The sequence below is a fragment of the Dipodomys ordii genome, unplaced genomic scaffold (assembly GCF_000151885.1).
Source record: "Dipodomys ordii isolate 6190 unplaced genomic scaffold, Dord_2.0 Scaffold25, whole genome shotgun sequence".
Lineage (NCBI taxonomy): Eukaryota > Metazoa > Chordata > Mammalia > Rodentia > Heteromyidae > Dipodomys > Dipodomys ordii.
In genome coordinates, this window is record NW_012267241.1 from 1,663,371 (window position 1) to 1,689,512 (window position 26,142).

General features: G+C 42.7%; 1 protein-coding gene across 2 annotated transcripts in view; it reads right to left on the reverse strand.

The window, feature by feature from the left end:
- Setbp1 (SET binding protein 1) overlaps window positions 1-26,142 on the reverse strand; it is a 348,122-nt gene that overhangs the window by 165,072 nt on the left and 156,908 nt on the right. For both annotated transcript variants that reach the window (XM_013014934.1, XM_013014935.1), the window contains exon 3: window positions 128-181. In XM_013014934.1, the coding sequence (XP_012870388.1) occupies window positions 128-181 (54 nt within the window). The remainder of the gene's footprint in view (window positions 1-127; window positions 182-26,142) is intronic.

A 26,142-nucleotide genomic window follows, 5' to 3' on the forward strand; every position in this document is an offset into this window, starting at 1 on the left:
CATTTGGAGTCAGAGAAGTGGTCAAGCCCAAGTGAAAGTTCCATTGTAATGCAAAGTTCATTTGCTTATGACCCCAGGGCAGAACAAGTCACTCTTCAAACTTTACAAAAGCATGAGGAGAACTCACCTGTGGCTGAAATCCTTTGAAATCACTGGCTGCAATGTCACTGACAGTGAGGAGCTGGGAAAGAACAAAGGAGATATCCTTAGTGACAGGTCTCAACGTCTACATACAGCATCCTCAAGACAACCAATGCACCAGGACTCACCAAGGCCTGGCTAGGAGCTCAAGAAAAAAGCAAGTGTGAGATTTTTTTGGGCTAGGAATCAACTCAAGGGCCGTTTTTCTGGGTACCACATCTCTCTGATCTCATGTTTCTCTTCATTGACCTCTCTTGTCTTCCTTCTATATACAGCGGTATCAAAGGGTCTTAACTTAGAAATCCTGGATATGACTGGACTAAGTCCATTGGTCCTCAGAAACTATAAGTATGACTGAATGAGTCCAAAGATAGCTCTAGTTCCTTAGGGAAATGAGTTTTCTTCCTCATATCACATATATCTTTGATACAACAGATTGAGAATTACCAGTTCAGATACTGATAAAGACTCATCTCTTGTCAGTGAGCTTTTCCTTTTTCTCCTTCTTTCTCTTTTAAAATCAGCATTAAAAATTACTCTTTAGTTTTCTTATTTACATGTGACTCAATTTGTCTTTATCACATGTACTATTTAGGTGTTTATAGCTTAAGTTTTAATCATATATACTAGAATGTGTATATGGATGTTTTACACTTGTTTGTTTAATCAGTTTTAAAGAGTAGCATTAAGGTTTAAAATCTGTTTGCAATTTCTGCAGAGTCTGGCATTAGAAAACCCTCAATAAAAAAACACAGTATTGATTTATGAAATAATCCAATTTTTACTGTTGCTTAAAACTGCTGGGAAAGGGTGGGATAAAGAGAAAAAGGGAAGATGTTTATTTTGATTCAAGAAGGTTGACAGTTAGCTTTTGTTTGGCTTGGAGAGCATTTGTGAAACAAAAAAAAAAGGAGGAAAGATTTCATGTTTGCTGTAACAATATTTTGGTTGGTTCAAGAAAGGGAAAGAGTCCTGCTGAGATTCAATGCCTGTAGCCTGAAGAAAAAGTTCAGTAAGACTTTTCTGCTTGCCTAAGTGACTTTGCCAAAAATGATGCCTAAGTATGTGAGAGCTGGGATAGAGTTTTTTCACTCTTCCGTCCACCCAGCCTGTGGGCTAGATACCCTTTCCCAGCAAAACTCCAGTTCAGCATCTCTGGTTGTAATGAAATACTCATCCTTCATGGCCCCTCCAGTTTGGTAAAGGATCATACACATTCGCCAGTACAAATAGAGTAGAGCAGAGTTTGGTGTCAAACTTTGACAATAAGGCAAGTAAATTTGGGTTGGGGTTTGTTGAAATAAGGTGCAATTTGAATGGAGCCTTAAAAAGAAATGAAAAGGTGCCAAGGTGATGTGTTTTTTGTTGGATCAGTGGAAAGAACAAAGGCAGTGAAGGGAATGTGCCAATCCTAACACACATCCATTTGCATCGATGGGATGCCAGCCGGCCTCCTCCAGGACAAAGGGAGGGAGGCAGGGAGCGCTGAGGATTGCCTGAGTCCTACACATCAGTTGTTTTTAAATACTTTTTTTTCTTTTGCAATCTGGACAACTTGAGAGAGAAAAAGAGAGAAAGAGAAAGACAGAGAGAGACAGACATATAGAGAGAAAGACATCTCACTTTCTGATGAGAAGTGATGTAACATTTTGGTCTAGGTCTCCTAGGCAATGCATGTATTGGGAAATTGAATCTCACACTATGTTTTCCCCCAGGTTTTTATTTTTCTTGTATAAGAAGGTATCTCTAAATTAGAGCATACTGGCAAGAAAATTCTTTGAGGAGCTGTGGTACAGAAAACAGGCAGAGTGCAAGAATAATAGCCAAATGAGCCATGGGTAGAAACATGATGTCTTGAAAACGAACCTTAAACTGTCTACCTAGACACTCTTACTTAACTTAAATAGTAATGTCCATTCACTCTTCTGAGTTTATCAATAGGCCTCTGTCTTGAGCTGGGCACAGGGAGAGAGGGACAGAGGGCTGGGGTGACTTATAGGCATGGGAACAACTCATGGAAGGGAAACACCAGCCTGCTTTAGCATCTAGGAGTCAAAGCACGAGGCTTCCATGTTTTACAGTAGAGACAGTAGAGGCTCTTCTCCCACCAGGTAGACAGGTAGCAGGAAATCCAAGAGTCTAATTTCTCTTTGAACTGCGGTCCTATTCAAAATATGTGCTATTTCTTCAGGTTAATGGTCTTGGCACTGGAAAATGATCAGATCCATTTGTTTAGTTGGAAATGGACAGACATAGCATCTTATGACTTGTTGATCTGTTCTGATTCTGTATCTCCCTTCCTGAAAACCTCAGATGCTCCTCTTGAGAAGATAGATATGGGCAGTTAATTCTTTGTACTTCTATTTTGTGCTGATATACATATATATATATATATATATATATATATGTGTGTGTGTGTGTGTGTGTGTGTGTGTGTGTGTACTTTTTTTTCACCTGACTAGAACATGCCCAATAAAACCAAGTCTAACCAAACTATGGTTTACACATTATCTTAAGGTGGATTCTGCATTTCTCAACATGTTGAGAAGAAGTCTGCACATATAATTAGTCACTAAATAACCTGTTGGTCAGATGACTTAAAAGGAAAGTGGAAATGACTGTCAACTCGAGGTGAGGCTAAGAATGGCTCAATGGCTGAGTAGGAAGAACAGAAGTGTGAGACGCAGCTGAAGACATCCTTCAAGCTGACAAAAGGAAATGGCACTCAGCACCTAGCGTGTTTCCTCCGTGAAGGAGGCACTCTAGTATTTGAATGAATTAATCAAGCTCTTCTCTATCCACTATGGGATTTATGAGAGACTACTGGATTACACTTCAGTGTGAAAGTCAGAGGTTAAATTTAAGGAAGAGCAGTATGAAATAAAAGAGGCTGAACAGTGAATGAATTCACTACCAGTTGGAGAGGGCTCTTCCTTTCCCATGGAAGAAATAATAGCATGTTAAATGGGCCCACCATAGTTCAGGTGTGTTCCGTCTATTGGCTGCTGAGTGAGAAGATGCAGGTAGATCATATTAGGGATGGAAAACAAGCAACTTCTAAAACTGAATTCCTTTCCCTTGCAGAGTCTAAATACTTCACTCACACAGTCTAATGCGTATTAAAGGGTCAGCTGGCCTGCCAACAGCAAAAGGCAAGCCTTGCAACTTCCCTTTTAAATGGATTCTGGAAGAACTGTGGGTAGAAACCTATCTCTCCTCACCACGCTATAAGCAGCCTGTCTTCCAGGTGCCCAACCATGCTCTAACTAAATTCAGGAGCTGTTGGACAGAGCACAAGCCTGCTTATGGAATCGTTGCCAAAGTAGGTACACATTCTGCACCTGGTACAGAACAAAAGGCCAAGTTCTGGATACTTAATGCATTCTACTCAGAAGTATAGGACCAGAAAGTACTTTTGTGTTTCAGAATCAGAGACCGCTTAAATCTGAACCCTCAAAAGAGTGCCATTCATCTAATGACAGACAGGGCATGAAACAGACAGCTGACTGTGTGCTCCTCCCACATGGTAGTCTCCTGTCCCTAGTGGCTTAGGAACAACTCTGCTAAGGAAATGGGGAATGGCAATGCAGTGTGGAAAGAGTTCCCTGGGTCTCCCTACTTCCCTCAACCTGACTGGTTCTGCATGATTTTTTTTTCTGGTTCTTGAACTGGGTTGAATTTGAACACAAAGGTTCAGCCACTACACCAATTTTTTTTGCGTGTGTGAAAATACTGTACAGAGGGGTTACAATTACATGGGCAAGATAATGAGTACATTTCTCATCAAGCATCGTAGCCTCCTCCTTTGTTTCCCCTTCCCATCCCTTCCCTTCCCATCCTCCCCCCCCCTTCCACCCAATCCTCCCTGCCCCCCCCCAAAGTTGTAAAGTTCGTTTTCGACGTAACGACTTGTACATCTCATTGTTGCAATGGGTCCACCTATATCCCTAGTTAAACGGTTTGTTTTTCCCCTTCCCCTCCATAAATGATACCGACATGAAATACAGTGAAAGCAGGGGTTATACTGTGGGAGAGGTACATACAAAGCAACAAAGAAATAATCTTATAAATGTGAGTAGACACAATTGCATGAAAGAAAAAAACATTTGAATACATATCTTAGGGTTCATTTCCCTAACATCACCTTACCTGACCTTTTCTGCTTGTCTCAGACATATACTAAATATTGCAAATAAGGGACACCATGGGACCTATGTTTCTTTGGGCCTGGCTTACTTCACTTAATGTAATTTTTTCCAAGCCTTTCCATTTCCTAACAAATGGGGCAATGTCATTCTTTCTGATGGAGGCATAGAATTCCATTGCACTACACCAATTTTTAAACTCTTATTTTGCGGAACAAAAGCTGATAAGTGACATTTTAAAAATCATATTGATAATTCACCGTAGGCTCTGGATGTGTCACCTGACTCCCAGACATTTCAGGAATTCAGGGGAAACTGAGGCATCAGTAAAAAAGGGTATAAGCATATTTTTTCTCGAAAGCCACTGCTTGGAAAACACAGATCTGGGCCCTTCCCCAGGTCTTCTTCCTGTGGGAGTCTATCCCCCTCTTTAGTCCTACTGGAAACAGTTAGGAGTTCTTAGCAGCCTAGCTGTGTGTGGAGAGATCCAAGAGAGGCAGGCAAGGAGAGGAAGGGAAATGAAATCTACTCTGGCTCTGGGGAATTCAATCAGGCTGAAGTTAATGAAAAGGATTCTGCCTTTTCCCAGGATGGTTAAATGCCTGAGCCAGTCCCAGCTAGAAGGCTGAGCAGGTGGTAGGGAGAAGGGCAGACAGAATTGCATTTAAAAGGCAAAGGAAGGAGAAAATTCTTTCATCTCCCCTATGGAGCAGGCTAGTGTTCCTGGGGCCTTGTTCAGACGAATCTCATTCCTGACACATCTTGGTGTTCTCTGGAAGAGTCCACTCTATTTGGAGGGCGACAACCCTGCTTTCCATTTTTGAAGAGCTATAGTTTCCCTCTTGGTAGAACTTCAGGGGTTTTTCCCCTTCAATATTTCCTTTTCTTCCTCTGTCTCTGTGCCTCTTTCTCTCTCCTCTTTATTTCTGTCTCTCTCTTTCTCCAAGATAAAAAGAAGTATTGGAAGAAGACAAAGGAAGCTGTCTGGCTCCTCTTTAAATGGTGAGAAGAGAAAGCCCTTCCATTTTCTAAGCAAAGACCTTCGTCCCCTTGTACTCTCATTCTCTCTCAATAAAATTCTCTTTTTCCTTCGCTAACCAAAACTCACCCAGTCTTCGGCTTAAAAGTGTCCCTTCAAACAGGCATCTTTCTGCCTGAAAACTCCATAGCTTCTGACAACTTTACCCCACAGAAAGGAAGCATGCTGTGCCACCTCCTCCCCACCCCGCTCCCTAGGAGCATCCTTCTGCTCTGATGGCCCTTCTGTCTCTGGTGGGCAGTACAGACCATCCCAGGGTACACTGGAACCCAACCTAATCCACCTATCCCTCAGGCTGAGCCAGAAAATTTGTGCTTAGGAACGAGTCACTGATGCCAAAGGATGGAAGGATATGGGTCCCGCCAAACATGTCCAGATGAACTTTGACCTCAGACATACAGTTACACACACTAAATCCTAATGGACCTTCCAGACCATATAATCTTCCTGGAAATCTCTACCTTTGGGGGCCAGAGAAAGAGATTTGGGGCTGTGAAATGAATGGTTAGATGGATGAATGAACAGGTAGGTAAGTAGGTAGATAAGGAAACACTACCAAAATGGCTCTAGGGAGAACAAATTGTCATGGTTCAAATTTCCCGTCAAAGATATCATCCTTTGATTAGCTATGCTTCCAGTATAATCTGTCATTGTTTCTCTTTTCTATTTCACAGAAAATGTCTCTCTACTTCCTAAGTGTCACTTTCTTCTTACTTTGGCTATAGGATAAAAGCTGAATCACACGGTGTATAAGGCAATGCCCCACCAAGCTGGAACAAACATCCAACTTTATGTGTGGCTGAGTATGCTAGAAATGAACTAGTCTCAGTCTCTCTCTTGAGAAGGGAAATGAGGTCCAGAAAGATCAGATGACCTACTGAGTAGAGAAATCAGAAGAAACATGCCTAATTACCCACATATAACCACAAAAGAGTTTTAGATGCTCAGATACCCTTAGATACAGGGACTTTGAAAGGAGAAGGAAAGATGGCAAGTATTTCAGGACCAATTGAGAAGGAAAGAAGTCTAAGCAACAGGTTGTGGTGCCACCAACCATAAAGGAATCCACAGTCCAGAGGGACTAAAGGACCTCAGTAAACACTGGAATAAAGGAACCAGAGGGTTCCATTGTATTGGCAATGTGGGAGAAAATTTATGTTATCAGCTTGGCTCTGCCAGGGATCTGTCAAGGGGTCATTTAATTCACTTATGTCTCATGCTACAACCTATTGAATCTTTTCTGCATTTTCTTTGAGCTCCTCCTCCTAGCATTTCAAGAAAAGGGAAATGGAGGGGACACTAATCTTGTCTTCTTTTTGCCCTCCTTTCTTGTCATGTCCCGCTGAAAATACATCCTTCTAAGAGGTTACACCCTCTGATATTCAGAAGGCAGGACTGTGAGTTTATTTTATGCTGCCGCTTCAAGATCGTTTTACAAATAAAAAATTGGGCAGAAGCTACTCAGACTGCTACATGAGTTCACCATCCCAATATGCCTAAAGTGAAATCCACATCAGAGTGAAAGGTAAACAACCTGCCTGTTCAAAAGCTGGTAGTAGAGGCCAGAGGGCTAAGATGCCCACTACACACTTACCAAACTGCATCCAAGCTAGCTGTATGTCCTTCAGCCAAATCTGCTTGGTCTCATGGAAATTCAAGTGTTAAACCTGAAACCAGTGACACTTCCAGTTGTCATTTCAGGGTCTTTCCAAAGATCAGTAAAGACTAATAATAACAGCTTTGCATGTAATTCCATGCAGGCCTCGTCTTGATTGCTTATATTAGTCTTTTATTATTTTTTAAGTGATGAGGTTCTGATATTTATAGGTAAATTTTGTAACTAATTCCCCTACAGATGTGGCAAAAAAAACCTTTTACAACCTTCTTTTTTTAAAGATTCCACATGCAACCATGCCTCTTATAGTAGTGTATATATCTGGGTGTTGTACAAAGTCATAACTATTTCATCTTTTGAGTGGGAATGTCTTTCAACTCCACCCCTAATCAACTCTCCACTGAGTAGAATTGAAATTACTGAGACCTAATAAAATAAAATCTAGAGCCAATGGAGGTGAGACTTGTTTTGTTTTACTTGAGCCATATAAAACCTCACTCTCCTTTTGTTTTTGTATGTCCTATTAGACTGTTTTTTCCCGAAAAATTATTCTTCAGAACAAAAATCTGGATTTCATGCAAGGTTTCTTGTGTGGTATTGGGTAGAAAGTTTACACAGATAAAATGGTATTAACTAGTGACATGGATGTTAATATCGTCATTTATTAAGCATTCCAGTAAAAGCTGGCTGAAGAAAAGTAGTTTCTGGAGCTCGTCATTCATAGATGAGGGATTGTTGAGTCTGGCATGGCTAACGCATGTGGAATGATTCCTGGGGTACCCTGGATTCTGTGAAAGGGTTCCTAGGGAATGTAAAGTAGAATTTTTAGTTCCCAAAAACTCTTCATAAAAAGCAGCACAAATGTATTGGACTTCCAAGCTAAGACCCATTGATTTAAAGCCCTATAAAAAATTTGAAAAGTCATGTCTTAGCCGGGCACTGGTGGCTCACTTCTGTCATCCTAGCTATTCAGGAGGCTGAGATCTGAGGATCACAGTTCAAAGCCAGCCAGGGCAGGAAAAGTCTATGAGACTCTTATCTCCTATAAACCACCAGAAAACCAGAAGTGGCACTGTGGTTCAAGTGGGAGAGCACTTCCCTTGAGCCAAAGAGCTGAGGGACAGCACCCAGGTCCAGAGTTCAAGCCCCACAACCGACAAGAAAGAAAGAAAGAAAAAAGAAAGAAAGAAAGAAAGAAAGAAAGGAAGGAAGGAAGGAAGGAAGGAAGGAAGGAAGGAAGGAAGGAAGGAAGGAAAGGAAGGAAAGGAAAGGAAAGGAAAAGAAAGGAAAGGAAAAGAAAGGAAAGGAAAAGAAAGGAAAGGAAAAAGAAAACTCTTGTCTTAAGGTAGGCGCAGTGGCTCATGCCTGTAATCCTAGCTATTCAGGAGGCTGAGATCTGAGGATCTCAGTTCAAAGCCAGCCCAGGCAGGAAAATCCATGACCAACAAATGAGAAAAAGAGAGAGGTGGGGGGCATTTGCTGAAAGATGTAAAAATAGATAATTGTTTCTTTGGGGGAGAGGTAAGGATCCCTGTCCAACCCTCATTTTAAGAATGCAGACTTTAAAACTTGCCATAATGGCAAGTAAAATATTTTTTCTATTCCTCCCTTCGTCCTTTCTGCCTCCATATCTGCTCTCGTCACCTGAACTTCACCAAGTCAGGGCAGTTAGGAGCTCTAACACAGTTAGGAATGCACAATTCATGTACCAACCAGGACAGGAAGAGCTAAAGACATACTGCATTTCTGGGGCACAATCTAGACAGTTAAGTCATTTCCTTCCAAGTGTGAAATTACATCACAAGCATCTGTGGACTGTTTGCAAATTCTGTAAAAAGCCAATGGAGTAGGTTCTCCTCGTTGAACATGTGCCAAGCAAAACTGGAGGCTGAGGGAGTATCCTCCCTCGTCTCCTTCTTCTCATCATTTACTGAATTTATGCTTAGAAACTGACCAGATGATCTTCTCCACTTGGCTCCAAGATGTATAACAAAGCTTTCTAATTCATCCCCCTTGGCAAAACTCGGGAAATTGATTCACACCCCTAGGATCACTCAGCAGTAGAGAGAGCAGAGAAGTCAGAAGGTGCTTCCTTTGGAGAGTATCTGAGCACTGGAGTCAAAAGCTCTGCTCAGTAGAGCAATTTGGCAGAGAATTAGGTCCTCTGGGCCAAATCTGAAGCAATTAATCACAATTACAGGTGGATATCTGAAAAGGATAAAGCCAAGCTGAGCCTCGGGATAGCAGAATCTTGTAGCTGCGGGGAGTCACACTTTTAGAAACCTCAGGTACAATGGAATAAAAGGAGATTCTGGAGGACCTGAATTTCAGGCCATTATAATATGAAGATAGGATGTTTCAAGACCTAGTTCTGTCTGCTCTTGTCCAAGGTAGATGTTTCACTTCTTCATTCTTCTTAATCTTCATACAACCAGTGCAGAGCTGTATTATTTTCTCCAGTACATGGATGAGTAAATTGAGATTCAAAGTGGTTAAACTAAACACCCAAAGTTGAATCATAGAGAGCCTAGCCTTCTTCCCAGGTCATCTTGGAAGTCCCTTCACAGGATGCTGTCAGGAGGCAGCTGTGTTCCCCAGGTAGCAGATGGCTCTCTCCATCAAGTAGGAGCTAAGATTCTCATCAGACTGTGAAGCATCACCATCGAAAATTGAGTTCACAAGAAGTTGTGAACTGGCTCTGTCCAAATGAACTGTGTTCCTGAATCCGGCAAACCAAGGACTTCCTAGAAAATGGACTGTACTATGCTGTGAACATTGCTCATAACCTTGCATATTTTCCCTCCAGAACTAAGCTTACTCTCCCTCTCCCTTAACCCCTACTCTTTCCTCTCTATTTCCTCTCCTCTCTCTTGTTCTCGCTCCTCTCTTATTTCTTCCCTCCCTCCCTTCTAGCAAATAAGGCGAAACTAAGTTGCAAGACACCATCACAGGAGCCAGGAATTCTCAGGAACTAATAGATGCTTTTCAGGGAAAGGCTCATGGCATTCAATCCTCTCAAGAACTACACAAAGTAGTACTGTAATTATGCCATTTTACAAGTGAGAAGACGGAAACTTCCAACATTAAATCACGTATTCAAAGTCATACGGTGTAGCTGTATGACTCAATACCATATACCACTGCAATCTGTGTTCATCTGCCACTACTCCTGTGTGTGACATCACCAGCCATTTCAGTGCATCATGGGTCAGGCCATGTGGTCCTTTAGGCATCACATGCTCAAGCCTTTTATTTAAGAAATATCTACATCTTTTTAACATTACACTAAGGCAGACAACAGGAAGGTATTTAGAGAAAAATAACAACCAATAATGAGAAGGGGCTAATTGTATCTCAAGGAAGATGAATATTATTATAATCATATAAGTGAACACTTTTTAACAATACAGAAAAATGGGAAATCCCAAATAAACCAGTTCTGTTACTACCTGTGTGAAACATGCTACTATATTATCTTCAACTGCTACATGGCATTACAGCCTTAAGAAACATAAGAAGCAAAAAAAATCATTTTGTTCCTGAAAGAATTAAGGAACTAAGACGGTAGGAGACAGGACCTTCAAGCAAAACACAAAGGTTTTCAAAGAGCATGCAAAGTATCATCTTCTTGCTTCGCAATAAGCAATTTTCACACACACACACACACACACACACACACACACACACACACACACAAACATAAACAAAAAAACCTTTAAAAGTCATTTGCACCTGGTGATACTGCCTGTAATCCCAGTCACTTAAATGGCAGAGAGCGGGAAGACTGAGGTCTGAGCTCAACAAAATCATAAACTCCTTTTCAGAAACAGCTCTGGGTGGCCATCAGAGACATTACTAAGTATTTGATGTAGGGAACTCAGAAAAGGCTACGTGCTTCCTTAATTAACTAAGTGAAACTTGCTTGCTTGTAGGTTTTGCTATTGATCAAAGTGAAAAATCTCTTTAAAATGCTATTCGAAAAGTATCTGCACAACCAACTCTCAATCCCTTCCACACAAGGCTCTGCTCTTGAATTAACGTGTTCAGTCATTGTGAAGTGCTGGGAACTAAGTCTTGGCCCTCCCCAGAATCAGCACCTCTTTGTGACTACTCAAACCTGGATGCTTCCTATTTGAATTCCCATCCTTGAAGACTGCCCAAAGTATGCTTCAGCTTCTAATGCTGCCCCAGTAGGTTAGGCAAACAAAACATCCTGGAAAAACAACACCAGATTCCCAGAAGGACACCTCTGCAGCAAGCTTGGGTCTGTGAAATCTACACACGTACTGGGACTTTGTCAAAAATCTGTCCCTCTTGTGTTGCATAAGGATTTCCAGAAACAGCTGGAAGTGCATGTGGGGGGGTGTGCATGTGCATGTGTACACATCTTACACAATCCTGCCTCAACCAAGCACGATTTGCTAAAAACTGCCATGATTTCACTCTCAAAGATAATCCCTCAGAGGTGTCTAGAAATAAGCTGCCCATCAAAACAACCCAGTCAAGTGTGGATTCTATATGTTCTCAAACCTCTCCCCAAACACAACATTCTTTATTGGTTCTGTCTGAAGTCAGGTGCTTGCCTGATTCATCGTCCACCCATTTCTGAAGCAGCTTGCATCGTTTCTGGCTGTCTCAGTTGAGGGAATATCTGACTGTCTCGTTCCCCTGAGATGGAGAACAATGAATATAACTCAGTGGTGCTGCCTCAACAGGACCAGAAGTAGTAGTTAACTCTCTTTCGTCATAACATGTTCAAAGTCCTTTATTTATAATGCACTTGCAGAGCTGTCCATAGGGACTGACAGTGTGCACCGTTGCAGGTACATCTGACAATTCACTGTGACCTTGGGTAAGCCATATTCCTCATTGGCACTCATTACTTCCCATCTCTACTCTGAGGAACTCTGCAGACTGCCCTAATGCTCTCACAGCTTCTGAATCTAGGGAAGGTGATGAGAAGCCTTCCCACACACTCTCTGTTAGTAAAGAGAAGGATGACCTGGAGTCCAGCTAGTATCAGAAGTGTTGTATTATAGCATAATGGTAGAATGATAGGGCCCTTGGCACAAGCGATGAAGGAAGAGCTAGCACATCCCTTCCTTCTTAAGTCTGCCATTAGGAAAATATCCACTGTCACTATGCACCTATTCCCAACATGATCGGTCATTTTGCTTTGCTTCTAGGACTCATTGCTATACAGAAAGCTTATTAAGCATGGCGGGCTCTAGGATAGAAAAAAGACAGTACAGTGGCAACATCTTGCCTAGCAATTTCCATCCACTCATTTTTGCCATGGGAAGGCCTGAGCATTTCAACCTCAATGGTCATTCTCTTCCTTTACCCAAAGTCTTATTTTGACTTTCTGGGAGACTAGGCAACCAAATCCTAAGGCTGCAAGCTTATTTCTATAAAATATTTAGAACAGTTTGACAATGGGGCTGTCTTTTAATTCAGAATTACACCTTTGGTCTACTGAATGTGAGTATGTTTGTTTTGTAATAGTTGTTGTTGTTAGTAATTGAGTTACAGGGAATGTTGCCCTAATTAAAGATATTAGAGGGACCATAATAACAAGCACAATACAGTAGCAGACTGATAAAATGAAATGTTACACTCCCTAGACCTAAAAGCTTCCAAACAATGATATCATTTAGCTACCACAACATCAATGAACAATGGGAAGGAGCAAGAAACTATCCTGCTTGTTTGACAGATGGAAGAAATGAGGCAAAAAAAATTGGTCAGTGACTTACCCAGGGCCATGCTCTTGGCTTTAGAATTCGACATGGAAAGGATTATCCAGCTCAGCTTCCATCCAATAAAGGAATCCCCTTCTCCAACTTCTCTGACAGATGGGTACCCAGCTTGAGCACTTCAGGGAAGTGGTACTCACTAGCTTAGTGGCAGAACAGTAGTGTTTAGCAAGTTCTGCTTTTATTCAATTGAATTGAATTCTGTGCCTCTACTTAGGAGGAAAACAACTAACTTTTTTATGCTAACAAACTTCTTGTGAAAATTGGAATAAGAGCCAACATTTTGTAAATGAAGAAAGAGATTAACTGAGAACCCTACATGAGACCTCAGGCCCAAGGCTGTAATGAGACACGGAGTCCAGATGATTCTTACCTCATCCTCTGGTCCTGTTTGCAATCCTGCCCATGGGCAAACAGCCCTCTTGCTGCTGGCCAGCTTTAGGTACACCTGAGAAAGACAGTCCCCAAGCATGCCAGGAAGAATTTTCTAAGAGCCTTCACCTCCCTAGACATGGCATGATTCTCAGGGTCATTACCACCTAAGGGAAACTTATCAAAGCTTCCCTTAAAAGTGGTTCTCAGATTTAAGCGCCAATGGAAAGAGCAACTAACCAAGCACGTGCCAGAAAATCTTTTCCTTTGTGCTAATCCTGGGACTTGAACCCAGTGCCTCGGTGCTATGTCCTTGAGCTTCTTTGCTCAATCCTAGTGTTCTACCACTTGAACTACAACTCTATTTTGGCTTTTTGGCAGTTAACTGGAGGTAAGAGTTTCAAGGACTTTCTTTCCTGGGCTGTCTTCAAACTAGGATCCTCAGATCTTTTGAGAAACTTGGGTTACAGGCATGAACCACCAGTGCAAGGCTATGCTAGAAAATCCTAAACAATTGGTTGGAAAAGAAAAAAAAGGGGGGCCGGATGGGGGAACAGGGACACTGGTGACAGGTTTACCAACTTCCAAAAACTAAACATTCCTACACGTTCAAGCTATCAACCTGAAGTCATCAATTGAAGTGCTGGAAAGAGATGTGCCCAATCAGCTCTACTATAAGCTGCTGTAGCACACCACCTGTGAGTGCATTGCCTATCTGCTTAAGATCATCAACTTAGCTCACTTAATTGGGAAAATGGGCAAAAATGAGCTGTACCACACCAACTCATGGGATGGTTGATGATAAGCTTTGCATTCCCTCCTTTACTTTATTTTCCCTCAAAGTTTATGACTCTGAAACAGTGGTGAGCAATGCAAAGGGGCTTTGGCCAGAAGTATTTTATTATTAGAGCTTCAAGTGGACACTTCAGCATAATGTTGAAGAACTATCTGCCTGGGCTTCAGGCAAGGTAGGTAGGAGGTAGCTGGAAACATTGGCTCTACTGTGAAAGGCTTTTGTTACGAACAGAGGATTTACCCCATTGCTCTTTCAAACCCTTTTGACCAAAAATTAAATGTCCCACATTGAAATGTATGAATGGATCCAACAACCCAGAAAGTTCCTGGCTTTGGTGTTGAATTCACCTTATCTCTGTTCCCTCTCTAAAGTCTTGCAAGGTAGCGGAGACAGCTGCTGTTCAGTCCCTACCAGACCCTAAGGGGTGCCTTTTGTATACAGAAATACACACACACACACACACACACACACACACACACACACACACACACGACAGTCACTGGTTCTAGGGAATCCATCTTCAGAAACTATTTACACGCAGGACATTGCCCAATGAAGGGAAAGAGACACTGGTATATAATTATACTGAGGAAAAAAATGAAACTGTGAAAGTTGGAATGTTTCCCACAGTAGGTACCACAAGGCTTGTTAAACAAATAAAATACTTCATTGGGGACACTACTATCTTTTCTGTCCCTATTAAACCCAAAGTCCACATCCAGGGATGGTTAGGAGAGGAGTTATCTGCCTTTCTGGATGTGGCTGTGCTGGAGCTGGATTTGGGATTCATCTCTGCAGAGTAGCTGCCACGTAACCCATGGCTACCTGCAGGAACCCAGAGAAAATACACTGCATTTCCCGCTATCAAGCAGGGGCGAGTGGGGCTGAATACCTGGCAAAGGTTTCAGCAGGCAGTTATTTCATGGAAACATCCAAAAGCCAGGGTGACCTCTCTGGGGACAGAGTCCAGGTGAGCTGTCTCGGTTTTCCCTGTGACTGAGCCAACCCCGCACCCTGCAGGGGTCCCCTGATGGAGGATGAATGGGGGTTGGGCAGGTCTGGCATCTGCAGCTTCTGGGCCTGGGTCTGTGCATCTCATTTTTGAACGGGCTTGAATCAAAGCAGCCTCTGCAGCTGCTGTCCTGTTTAATCCATTTGTAATCAAAAGTGATTAGCCTGGATGCCTTGGTGCTGAGGTTATTGTGTACATGATCAAAGCCATGGCTCTTGCCTGCTTTCCAGAGTGGCCAGCATCTGGGAGGCATGGAAGGCCATGATCCTGGGGCTCAGGGCAGGCAGCTACTATAGTCAGAAAAAGGTGGGCTCCCTAAGTACTGTCCTAAAATAGCAATCTGTGGGATGATTTGCAGCCTGGGAAAGGGAGGACACACCTAGTTTTTCCTTCAGAGGCAGACATTTTCAGCCCAGGAAATGAAGTAGGTAGCAAGAGAGAAAGAGAGATGGTGGGCAAGAAGGACTCATTCAGCATTAAAGAGTCTTAAATTCCTTCATTCTCTAGAAGAAGACACTGGAACTCAGAGCAAAGAAACATATCCTCTACCTGGCATCCAATTGTGCATGTCAAAAAAAGAAAGAAAGAAAAGAGAGAGAAAGAAGGAAAGAGGACAGGGGAGGGGAAGGGACAAAGGAACTTTTCAGAAGAGTAGCATAGCTGGTAAATGGATATTAACATCGAAAGAAGAAAGGGCTAAAGAGGCAAAGACAAATGGAAGAGTTAGTCTGGGCATTCAAGGACCTGTCATAGTTAATACATTCCTCCTAATAGCTTCCTTAGTTTTCTCTCCTCTCAAACAAGAAAATGTCATCCTTGAACTCACCCTCTATTTATAAATTCTCCGTGAGCCCAGCTTGGCATCCAGTCCTATCTGCCAATTAGATTATGAGCATCATGATGGTCCAAATTAAAGTTCAATTCTTTCAGGATGCTTTTCATAGATCTTCCTTCTGAATTGTTTTATCGTTGCCACTTGTTTGGCACTTATGGTTCTCTGATCACCCTTAGGATTACCTTAGGGTAAACTCTTGGATGATGATAATTTGAGCATATGAGCCCTGTGCATTTTGGGGCCCCTTGGTGTTAAATAACTCCTGCATCCTCAACAGGAGATGGAGACTGATTTGAGGGCAGGTGCTACACTGATGAATTTGCACCTGCTTTCAAAACCAAGCATCACCCTCAAATGCAGTAGATTTGTACCAAGTGTTTGTGATGGTAACAAAATACACAAATGGTTTTGGAATGAATACCTACTGTGATACGGTCCACGAGACTGATCAAATGCAATTCATTTTTACTAAAACTGACCCATTCCCAATGAGTAACAGGAAGAAAAGAGAGGTTTCTTCAGAGTGGGGAAATTAAGAAAACCAAGAAACCATTTCTTCCCAAAAAGCTTTCTCCAGAGACAGCGGGGAGAGGGGGAGGGAGGGGGAGATAAACAACAACAACAGATGTTAGGGCTTTCTTACCCCATCGTTGTTATAATAAGCAGCCCCTACACAATGACTGTGCGCACTGACCTGATGCATGGACTTGCTGTGTTGTTAGCTCCTTCTCCCCCCACACCCAGAAAGTGGCACCAGGGTCTAATTCCTTTAGCTGAAGAAGGTCTTGGTAACTTGCCTGAGTTTGTCAGATCTTTATGTGTACCTATGATGCAGTTTCCTGGGCATGTCTTAAGTTCACCACACAGGTTTCACTAGTAATAAAGGAACCGCCCAGACCCAATATGCAGAGAGCACGGTGAGTCCTTCCTACCAAGAGATACAGAGTTGGAAGCAAAGACATCGTAGGAGGATGTGTGGAACATTTATGAACATTCACACTAATACCTCACACTAAGAGAACACATCTTTCTCTTGCTGAATTTTATTTGATGTTGGAAGATAACCAAGAACTCCAAAGCTATGAATAATTTTCAAAATTGCCCATTGTTGAACTGGTGAGTGGAAAAAATGAACTTTTATTAAGCTCTCCCAAGTGCTGGTATACTCTATACAAATCTCATTTATGTCTCACAGCTATCTTTCTGAGCAAACACAGTGATGTCATCTAGAAGATAAAGGATATGAGGCTCAGGAAGGTTAAGTAGCTCACTAGAGACAGCACAGAATCTGATGGAAGGGAGGCCTCTTTCTGATTCTGAATACTGAGTACTCCTCCCACAACTTCCACCTTTTCTGACTCAGCCCCATGTCAGTGAACTGTTACACTGTGTTACCCACATCACCTCTTGCTCATTCACATTTCAGTAGCATGCCAAATAAGCAAACTAACTCCTACGCCAGAGGAGACAGAGCATCTTCAAATGGAATCCTCTGATTTTACAGATTAGTGAACTGAAGCTCTAAAAAAGCCAATTACCGGCTCCTGATTACAATACTCATTAGAAGTAAGACTAACCTTCAAACATAAGTCTTTGACTTCCAGGACAGTGCCATTTTTCTTGAACTATGGGATGTGGGGAGAGACACAGAGGTATCTGTCTTTTGGGCATTGTCATTATGAACCAACTCTACATAAAACGCCCAGAGGTATTTACTAATGTGTTGCCCGCAAGGGTGCAAGGGCCCAATGCCAAGATCCTTATTCTATCAGCAGATTGGGATGGCCATGCGCAGCCATCCATTCAGGAGATAGCCCACTGCATTCTTGTGGCCTTTAATAGCAGCAATAGTAGCTGGCTTAGGGAACCAAAGAGGTTAAAGAAGAGCAGGTGGAGAATTTCTTCCTTGACTTTTGAGAAGCCACAATTTCAGCTTAATTTGTAATAGATAGTGAGAGTACAGGAACTGACAACAGGGCCCATCAGCTCTTCTGTTAGTAACACTTGAGGACACAGCACTTCAATATGACTGGAGCCAGCTGTCCAATGCACAAAATGACCTTTGGCCCCCTCCTTGGAGAAATTTAATTCTCTTCATGCTTCTTTCTCTCCCCAGGGAGTTAGGAAACAAGGGTTGCCAGAATAATCAGAAGCCTTCCTAATGACAATGCTCAAACAAATGAAGATTACACATTGTCAGGAACATAATCTGCAACTCTTCTCCTGTGTTCCATCGTGTTTGCATTTTTAAAGTCACATCTTCGGGAAGAAATGTGACAGTTGGGGGCCCTCCCTGTATTTGCATTTAGAAAGGCATGTGTCTTCTTCATCAAAAAGGCGGGGGGGGGGCGGGGAGGGCGGGGAGTTAAAATATGGTAAGTTCAGATGCCTTTTTAGTTTTGTGACTTCTAACCTATGCCGTGTGGGTCTCTAGGTCTTCTAGACACATGTAGCAACATACATTCACTTTGTGCCTCTGTATAAGGAAAGGTAGTTTCCTTGCCTGCTTTTACCTAGCAGTAATGGACACTTCCACAGAAAGGGCACAGATCTTCTGAGATAATTAGCTCACCTTATTTATCCTAAAACTGTTTAATTATTTCCATTATTTAAAAGACCATCTGCAATCTTTACCATGGACTTCAAATCCCCATAAACTAGCTGGGCCATACCAACCCTGATCTTCCCCAGTCCTCCATCACTGGCTCACTAGGCTCAAGGCTCAAGCCACAAAGGCATACTGGATTTACTTGTGTTGTAGAATCTTTTACACACACACACACACACACACACAGATTTCAAATTTAAATTAACCAGGCTGGGGTCTGACCTTAGAGTGTTTAAGCCCTACCAGAGTGACTATTATGGCAAGTCAGGATTGACACTAGAGCATTTGTACACCAGGGTTTTTGCACTTGTTCCCTCTGGCTGCAAAGCTTTTTCGTCAGAGACCAGTCTTCTCCCTCTCTAACTACATGTTGGTCATGACATGTATTAGAAAGGCCGCTCCTGGCTAGACTCTGTATTGTTATATATTCTTCCGCATAGCTCTGTATATGTTATTCATCCTCTGGACACGGATGATCTTTCTCTATACCCACAGCATTTTGTCATGTTTGTTATTTGTTGTCCTCTCACCCTGTCACACCTTACTTCAATGTAAACCCCAGAAGTACAAAGGATTCCCATGTGCTGAGCTGCTCTATTGCAATAGCATTTGAGATCTTTGGGCTCAGAAGTCACAGAGCACAGGAATGTATAAATATCCTCTGCTCTACCATCAGGAAGGTTCTGCTTTGTGTTCCCAGCACTGGGGGAGAGGTCACATCAAACCACCCCACTTTCTCATACTATTGCAGGTTTAGTTTAGACATTCATCCGATTGACCCTTGTACTTTCCGAATGACTTTTTTTCCCTCAATCTATACCCCTTAGCTAATCCCAGAAGGCACAGAATAAAATAAGATGTTAATGTGAAAAACAGCCATGAGGACTTCAGTTAGAACTGTATAAGGTATGAGGAGGATGGGGATGGCCTGAGGGACCTCTGGCTAAGACATGTTCCTTTGAAAACAGGAAGTCTGGGAAACAGAACATAGGACTTGGACCCCGGATCTATACCATGCCCACCCAGTCACTGCAGTCTTATGCATAGACTTCTTCCCTACAGTGTTGCAATCCTAACATACTTGTAAGCTGTGCTTCAGCTCCAAATATCCAATATCTGTTTGGTCTTGGTCCTTGTTCATACCTGCGACTTCAGTCTGGCATTTCCATCGGTTTCCTCTGAGTGGCTAGGACTGTACACGCCATGAGGGAGCTCTCAAGAAAGGACAGTGCTTTCATAAGCTGCCAGCCCCAGTACCAGGCAGAAACATTCTATGTCACTTGGAGAGAGGAAAACTGTCCTTCCAATTTATTCAATTCAATGATTTGAACAAAGCAAGGCCAGTTTTTCACTGAAATTTACAAAAGGCATTGATGAAATTGAAGAAGGGCTGATCCGTGTAGGATCAAACATTGAGCCTTTATGGAGTCTTCTAAAGTGAGGGCTTGGTCATTCAGCAAACAGTTCTCAAGCACTCACAGTTTGCTTTAGAGAATAAAAGCCTTTATGGAGAGTGTGTCCCCCCAATTCTAGTCCATGGGGCAAATGCCTGGCTATGCATAATTGTCTGAGGTTTTTAAAAAATATAAGGCTCAGATATTTCAATTCACAGGTTTAGAATGAACCCGCACACCTAACCTATGGTTATCTTTATAGGAAATGTCCAAGAGAGAAAAATTCATAGCAGCAGTAAGTAAATTAGTGTCCTAGGGCTGGACAGGGTAGAAGAAGGGGAAGACTGACAATGTTATAGGTTACTCTGGCAGGTGAGAAGATTGAAAATTTTCTGGAATTAGATAACAGTGATGGCTGCATGACTAACAACACACACATACACACACACACACACACACACTATTGTAAAAATATGTTTAGAGAATGTGGATTATATCTCAAAAATGATAGAAGCATTAAATCCTATTTTTTAAAAAAATAGAACTATGCTCATATTTCAAAAAGCTTCCACAGGTGGTAGAGAGATGACCAGAGTGGTTAGGAATGAGGGTGTTACCCCTGAACCATTTCATAGCTTCTCTGAGAGGAGAGCATGCAGCTGACTAGGGGTTAAGCCCCAGGAAGAATGTGAGAATGTGATTCCTGTAAACCTTGAACATAAGGAATCCTGCGTTTCCAAGAAAGAAGAGTTCAGGGAAGCTCATGTTCTCAGACACCACCAGGATCCCCCTTCTGCTAGGCATTGGGGACCTGGGGAAAGCTAAATTTAGTCACAATTTTGCATAAAATGTCTTTGCTGAAGGAAGAGGCATTGCTGGCAACAATAGGCCTTACATTCTGAAGACATTCTTCATCTATTTCCTCCCATTCTTCCCCAAACAGGTTTCCCTCTTGAGTGTAGAGTAGATGGTAATTAATTAGAATTGGGCTCACTGAATCATTTAGATATGAGGAAGCAGCGGATGGAGGCTGGGGAGGCGGTGGGAGGGGTCTGCGGGAGTTGCCTGGAACAAGTCTTAGAGCAATGAGCCAGCTACACACGGAGGAGATCCCCAGAGCTGTGAAGCAGAGAGCCTCAGGCTCCTGGCACTGCTGGATGTGTGGAATGGGCTATTCCTATGGGACCGACAGCCCTGGAGACACCCAGCAGCAGTTTTGCTCCTCCAAATTCAGTGCTTGGGGGAAATCAATAGGGAAATGAATTACTTAGGGACCAGAAACTATTTAAGGGCAACCAGTAGAACATCATTGTGCCATGAATGGGAATTCAAACTCACTGACTGGCACCATGTAGGTTAATGAGATGAAGTATGAAGCCAGCTACTTCCTGGAAAGTTCTGTGTGTAAATGACTGTACCCAAACACTTCTGGAGGGGCCTGAGTTAACGGAGAACCTGTACAGAAGTTGGATGGCTGCCTGAGATTCTTAGACGTATTGGGTTTATTAGTAGATTTTGATTGGCTAATAGCCACAATCACATCTCTTCTATCCCAACTTTTAAGGAAGATGGGACCTTTTTGACTCTTCTGCACTCACAAGTTCTGGCCACAGCCTTATAGGAAATGAGAATAGCCAGTGTAACTCTTCTATGCCAATCAGAAAATCAAGGTTCTTCTTCATATGATCAGACATATGACTGCCAATGACTCCCACCAAAACCTTCCCCTTGACAAAGTAGGTCTCGCTCTGTCATGGGTGTGAATGTTACATCCTGAGTAATTGCGAACTTCACCCAAGCTGGGTCTCCAAGCCTTTGACCAACCTCAGTCATCACAGTCTGAAACAGGAAATTTGTCCAGTGGCCCTAGCCAGGAACCCCCTTCTAGCCATACACTCTTCTAAACCTGGAAACTTCACCTACTGACAATACTACACAAACACAGTCTATGTTGTCTTGCTGAGTTGTCCAACTGATCTGTGTTTTTAACTTGTTTTCCTGCAGGATGCTAAGAGTCTATAGAATCAAGCTTGCATTTTCTCTTCCCTCGTGGCCTGAAAGAAAGCTTCAGAGAACACCAACCTGGATTTAAATCCCAGCTCTGGACTTTGTAACTGTGGCCTTTTGAGGGGACTGCAAATAATCTCTTAGCTTTGGTTTTATTCTCACTCACACAGACTCAGGTTTCTAAGAACAGCTTCTAGAAGCATAGAGAAAGTGAGAAGCTCAAAGTTTCTCTCAAACTTAAGTTATGACAGCTTGGAGACTTTTGGTGTGTGTGTGTGTGTGTGTGTGAGAGAGAGAGAGAGAGAGAGAGAAAGAGAGAGAGAGTAAAATAGAGACATCAAGAGAGAATAAGCAAGCACAAGAGAGAGTGCATTTTATACTACATCAAAAAGCTTTAATTAACAAGTCACTTATTTGAAGGAGAAAATAAAATCCCCTACTTCTTTAAATATAAGGAAAAGAATAGAGGCATCACCACAAATTATGTGCATAAAAATGACAGGAAAGAAAACAGAGCCCTGGGGAAAGGGGGAGAGATAAAGAAATAAATATCTGGATCAAAGATGAAAAGAGAGTAAAAACTTGAAAGATCATCAGAACCTAAATGGAGGCTTAATTTGTTGAAGACAGCGTCCTTCCCACTGTGGAGACACACTGACAAAGGTCCTCACGAAGACTGGCTGGACACTCCTGCAGAGCAGGGCATGCAGATGTGCCAAGACCCGCTTCACTCTACCTGAGTCTGTGTAAAGCACCACAGTATAGCACTATGGTGGATGAAATCTTTCCTTCCAGCTCCCACAACCTCGCTGGTTGCTGCCTCTGTGTGGCTGCCCTTGAAGGTTGGTGTCTCAGAGAACCCCTGGGAAGAGACACATAGCTTTGGGGGCTGTGGATTCTGAGGACTGTGGCTGGTCACATGGCTTAGATCCCTTTTCAGGCAGGACCTTGAAAAATGATGATCAGAAGACTATTCTTCTGGCCCTTGTTCGGCCTCCTCAGATGACTCTTGTCACCCTGGAACTGAGTTTTCCTATCTGTAAAATGGGGATGGGGTTCCTGCAGTGGTTCAGCTGGATGCTGCCAGAAATGCTATAACTCCTTGTTGCTGGGAGCCCCAAGTCTGTCTTCAGTGAGGTAGGAGTGTGTGTGGGTGTGGGTGTGGGAGTGTGTGTGCGTGCGCGCGCACACGTGCGCGCACGCACATCCACCCATAAGCAAGCCATTTAGTCTTGCATGTTGGCACATTTAGCAAGATATTGTTTGAATCAAAAGAAAGAGATGTCTGTGAGGCAAAAGTGGCCTGCAGATTCCCAGAGTGAAGCGTCTGCTCAAGGTATTGTCAGAAGGTCTCTGTCTCTCACATTGTACTCACATTGAGTAACGAGCTGTCTTCTTAGTGCATTCCTTTCCAACTAACTCACATGCATACACCTTTGTAAATCTAGAAGTAAACCAGCTAAAAGATCTTACTCACTAGCACCTGCCCGTGTGAAGGACAGAGACAGGTTGAGCCACCTGGCAATGGCTATCCAACTAGCTGACCAGCTTTGGACAGTCTTTCACTGACCAGCTGGCTTCCTTGTGTATAGAATGAAGAGGCAGCCCAGAGTTTACCAGCAGAGAGATCATGACTGGTTATGACTAAACAACCATTGAGGATCCATGAGAAGGATCATGAGTCCCGTGTAGATAAGCACTGTGATTCAGAAGGAAGAGAAGAGGAACTGATACAAATCACAAACTCAGGGAAGTGTGTGTGTTTTGTTGTCTATTAGCTCCTCACTTCTTCTGTTTGAGCCATCCTGGGGTTTAACCCTTATCATCTATTTGCTGGTGAGTAAGAAGACAACTACTCTTTTGAAAATTCTAGACTGTGTAGGCCTCCCCACCAGAAAAAGGTAGCTCATAGTAAGGACTGTCAGATGACCCAGGGATACTGTGAGACAGATTGGAAAGGACTGTCAGATGACCCAGGGATACTGTGATTGGAAAAGCCCCATGTTGGTGCCCTCAGATCCCACAAGCAGAGTGTCACCTGCTCCACCTTGCAGTAAAACTGTCCCTGGACAGCTGTGTTGTGGGGAGGGAAGCTATAGGACTTTCCTGTCCAATAAAAATTGACCATTTACTGTAATTTGGTTGTGATTTAACAATGCTTTTAAAGGAGGAAGCAAATGGCCCATAAAGTCTGGTGACCTCTTCACTTCTGTGTGCTTCACCAGGCCCTCCCTCTGAGCTGATGCCCTTCACATCGCCCATCTCTCCTAGGGAAGGCCAGAGACGAATATATTGCAAGGTCAGGAGTCTGATTCCCACAGCCAGAGTGGCAACCTGCAGTGTTCTTCATCTTTCCCTGCCCCATCTTTGTTCTTCATCTTTCCCTGTCCCATCTTTGTTCTTCATCTTTCCCTGCCCCATCTTTCTGTCTTGCCCTCTCTTTTCCTTTCCCCTCTTCTACTTCCTCGCTCTTTGCTTTGCTTTCCTTTTTGTCCTGAACAATGAAAGTTGAATGGCAATGCAAATCTCAGTCTCTTCTTAAAAACCTCAGCCAGGGAGGCAATGTGTCACCCATATTTATGAGCTTTAAATGGCTTTTATCAAAGTGAGGTCGCACTAAATCACGCCTGAGCTGTCATAAATACAAATGACTCAACATAGGCTGCAACAAGCCTTCGGGGAAAATTATATGATGTGCTGTTGCAGTTATGGTATATCACACAGGGAGCTCATATATTTCCACTGGCAAGGTAATCCGCTCCTTAAGAGGACTCTAATAGGCAAAAAGAGGCAGTTAAGTCCAAGTGAATCATGGTGAGATGGTCACACTCCTAGCCAACAAGGGACCCCCTCCCCAGATACTAATGAACCAGCCTGTTCATGGCAAGAAGGTAATTGATAGGACCTTAAATCTTTTATGGTCATTTCCTTATTTAGAACCAATCAATTAGTAATGACACTAGTTGATAGCCACTGAACTAGCAGGCAGGAGACCTGAAGCTTTAACATTAAATGTAGTTAAATGACTTTGGCTGTGAGTGGACTGAAGTATGTCTCAAATTATTTGGTTCTGGCCTCCTTAAAAAGTGGAATTGAATCCGTCTTCCTCTGGGTAGGCTAGCCTTAGTAACTCCCTTCTAGTGGACAGATTGAAGCAGAAGGGAGGTATGACTTCCAGGATTAGGTCATAAAGGCATTGTGGCTTTGTTTTCGGGTCACTCACTCACTCTAAGAAAACCCAGCTGCCATGTTGCGAAGTGAGGACTTGAGTAACCCCATGGAGACGAGGCTTCCCGCCAAAAGCCAGCTCTAACTTTGCAGTGTGTGAATGAACCACACTGGATAGAATCCAACAGACCCATCAAGTCACCACAAGACTACAGCTCTGGCCAACTTCTTCCTTGACTGCAAATTCAGGAGACCAAGAGCCAAAACAGTGGAGTCTGGCTACCCAAAAATGCATGACCTACAAAATATCTAAGGGGTAATAGTGCTTATTAATCTGAATGACAGTTTCAGAGTAACTTTTAATGCTGAGAATGATAGTTAACACAGAGCAATTAACTCAAATTCTCCAAAGGAATTTATTTCTTTATTTTTATATGAAGGATGGTCCAATCAAAGGTTCTAAAAACTAGCTATGTATTGGACTCATTTGAATACTGTTTAAAAGCACTTAATACTAAAGGCCTATTTTAGACCAATTGAAACTAAGTTCCTAAGCATGGTGAAATCCTGGCACTGTTTTTTGTGCTTCTTGTTTTTCTGTTTTTGTCTTCTGGTCTTAGGGTTTGAACTCAGGATCTAGGTACTACTATCCTTGAGTTTCTTTTGCTCATGGCTAGCACTCTACCACTTCAGTCACAGTTCTACTTCGGACTATTTTTCGGGCCAGGGGTGGGTAGTTTATTAGCTATAAGAATCTCACAGACTTTCCTTCACTGGGCTGGCTTTGGACTGCAATCCTCAGATCTTAGCCTCCTAAATAGCTAAGATTTCAGGCATAAGCCAGCAGAGCCTAGACGGCTTTGATATTTTTAAAGAGTTCTCTAGGGAATTCTAAATGAACTGCCAGGTTTGAATGCTACTGGATTTGATTAATTTTGTCTTCTAATATATTTTTTATAATTTTCCAAAACCCTGGCAAGCGCTTTCTCTATCTCTGTCTCTCTCCGTCTCTCTGTCTCTGTCTCTCTCTGTGTCTCTCTGTCTCTGTCTCTCTGTCTCTCTGTCTCTCTGTCTCTCTCTCTCTCTCCAAACTCCAGATGCCTGGAGACTGCCTAGAGAAGAAAAGACAATCCCTTTATTCCAGCTGGTAAAACCTGGCTAACCACAAAGAATCCATTTGGAAATGTTAAATATTACAATAAGGATCAATCCTAGAGAACAGAGGAACAACTGAGACCTAATGAGAAATGGCAA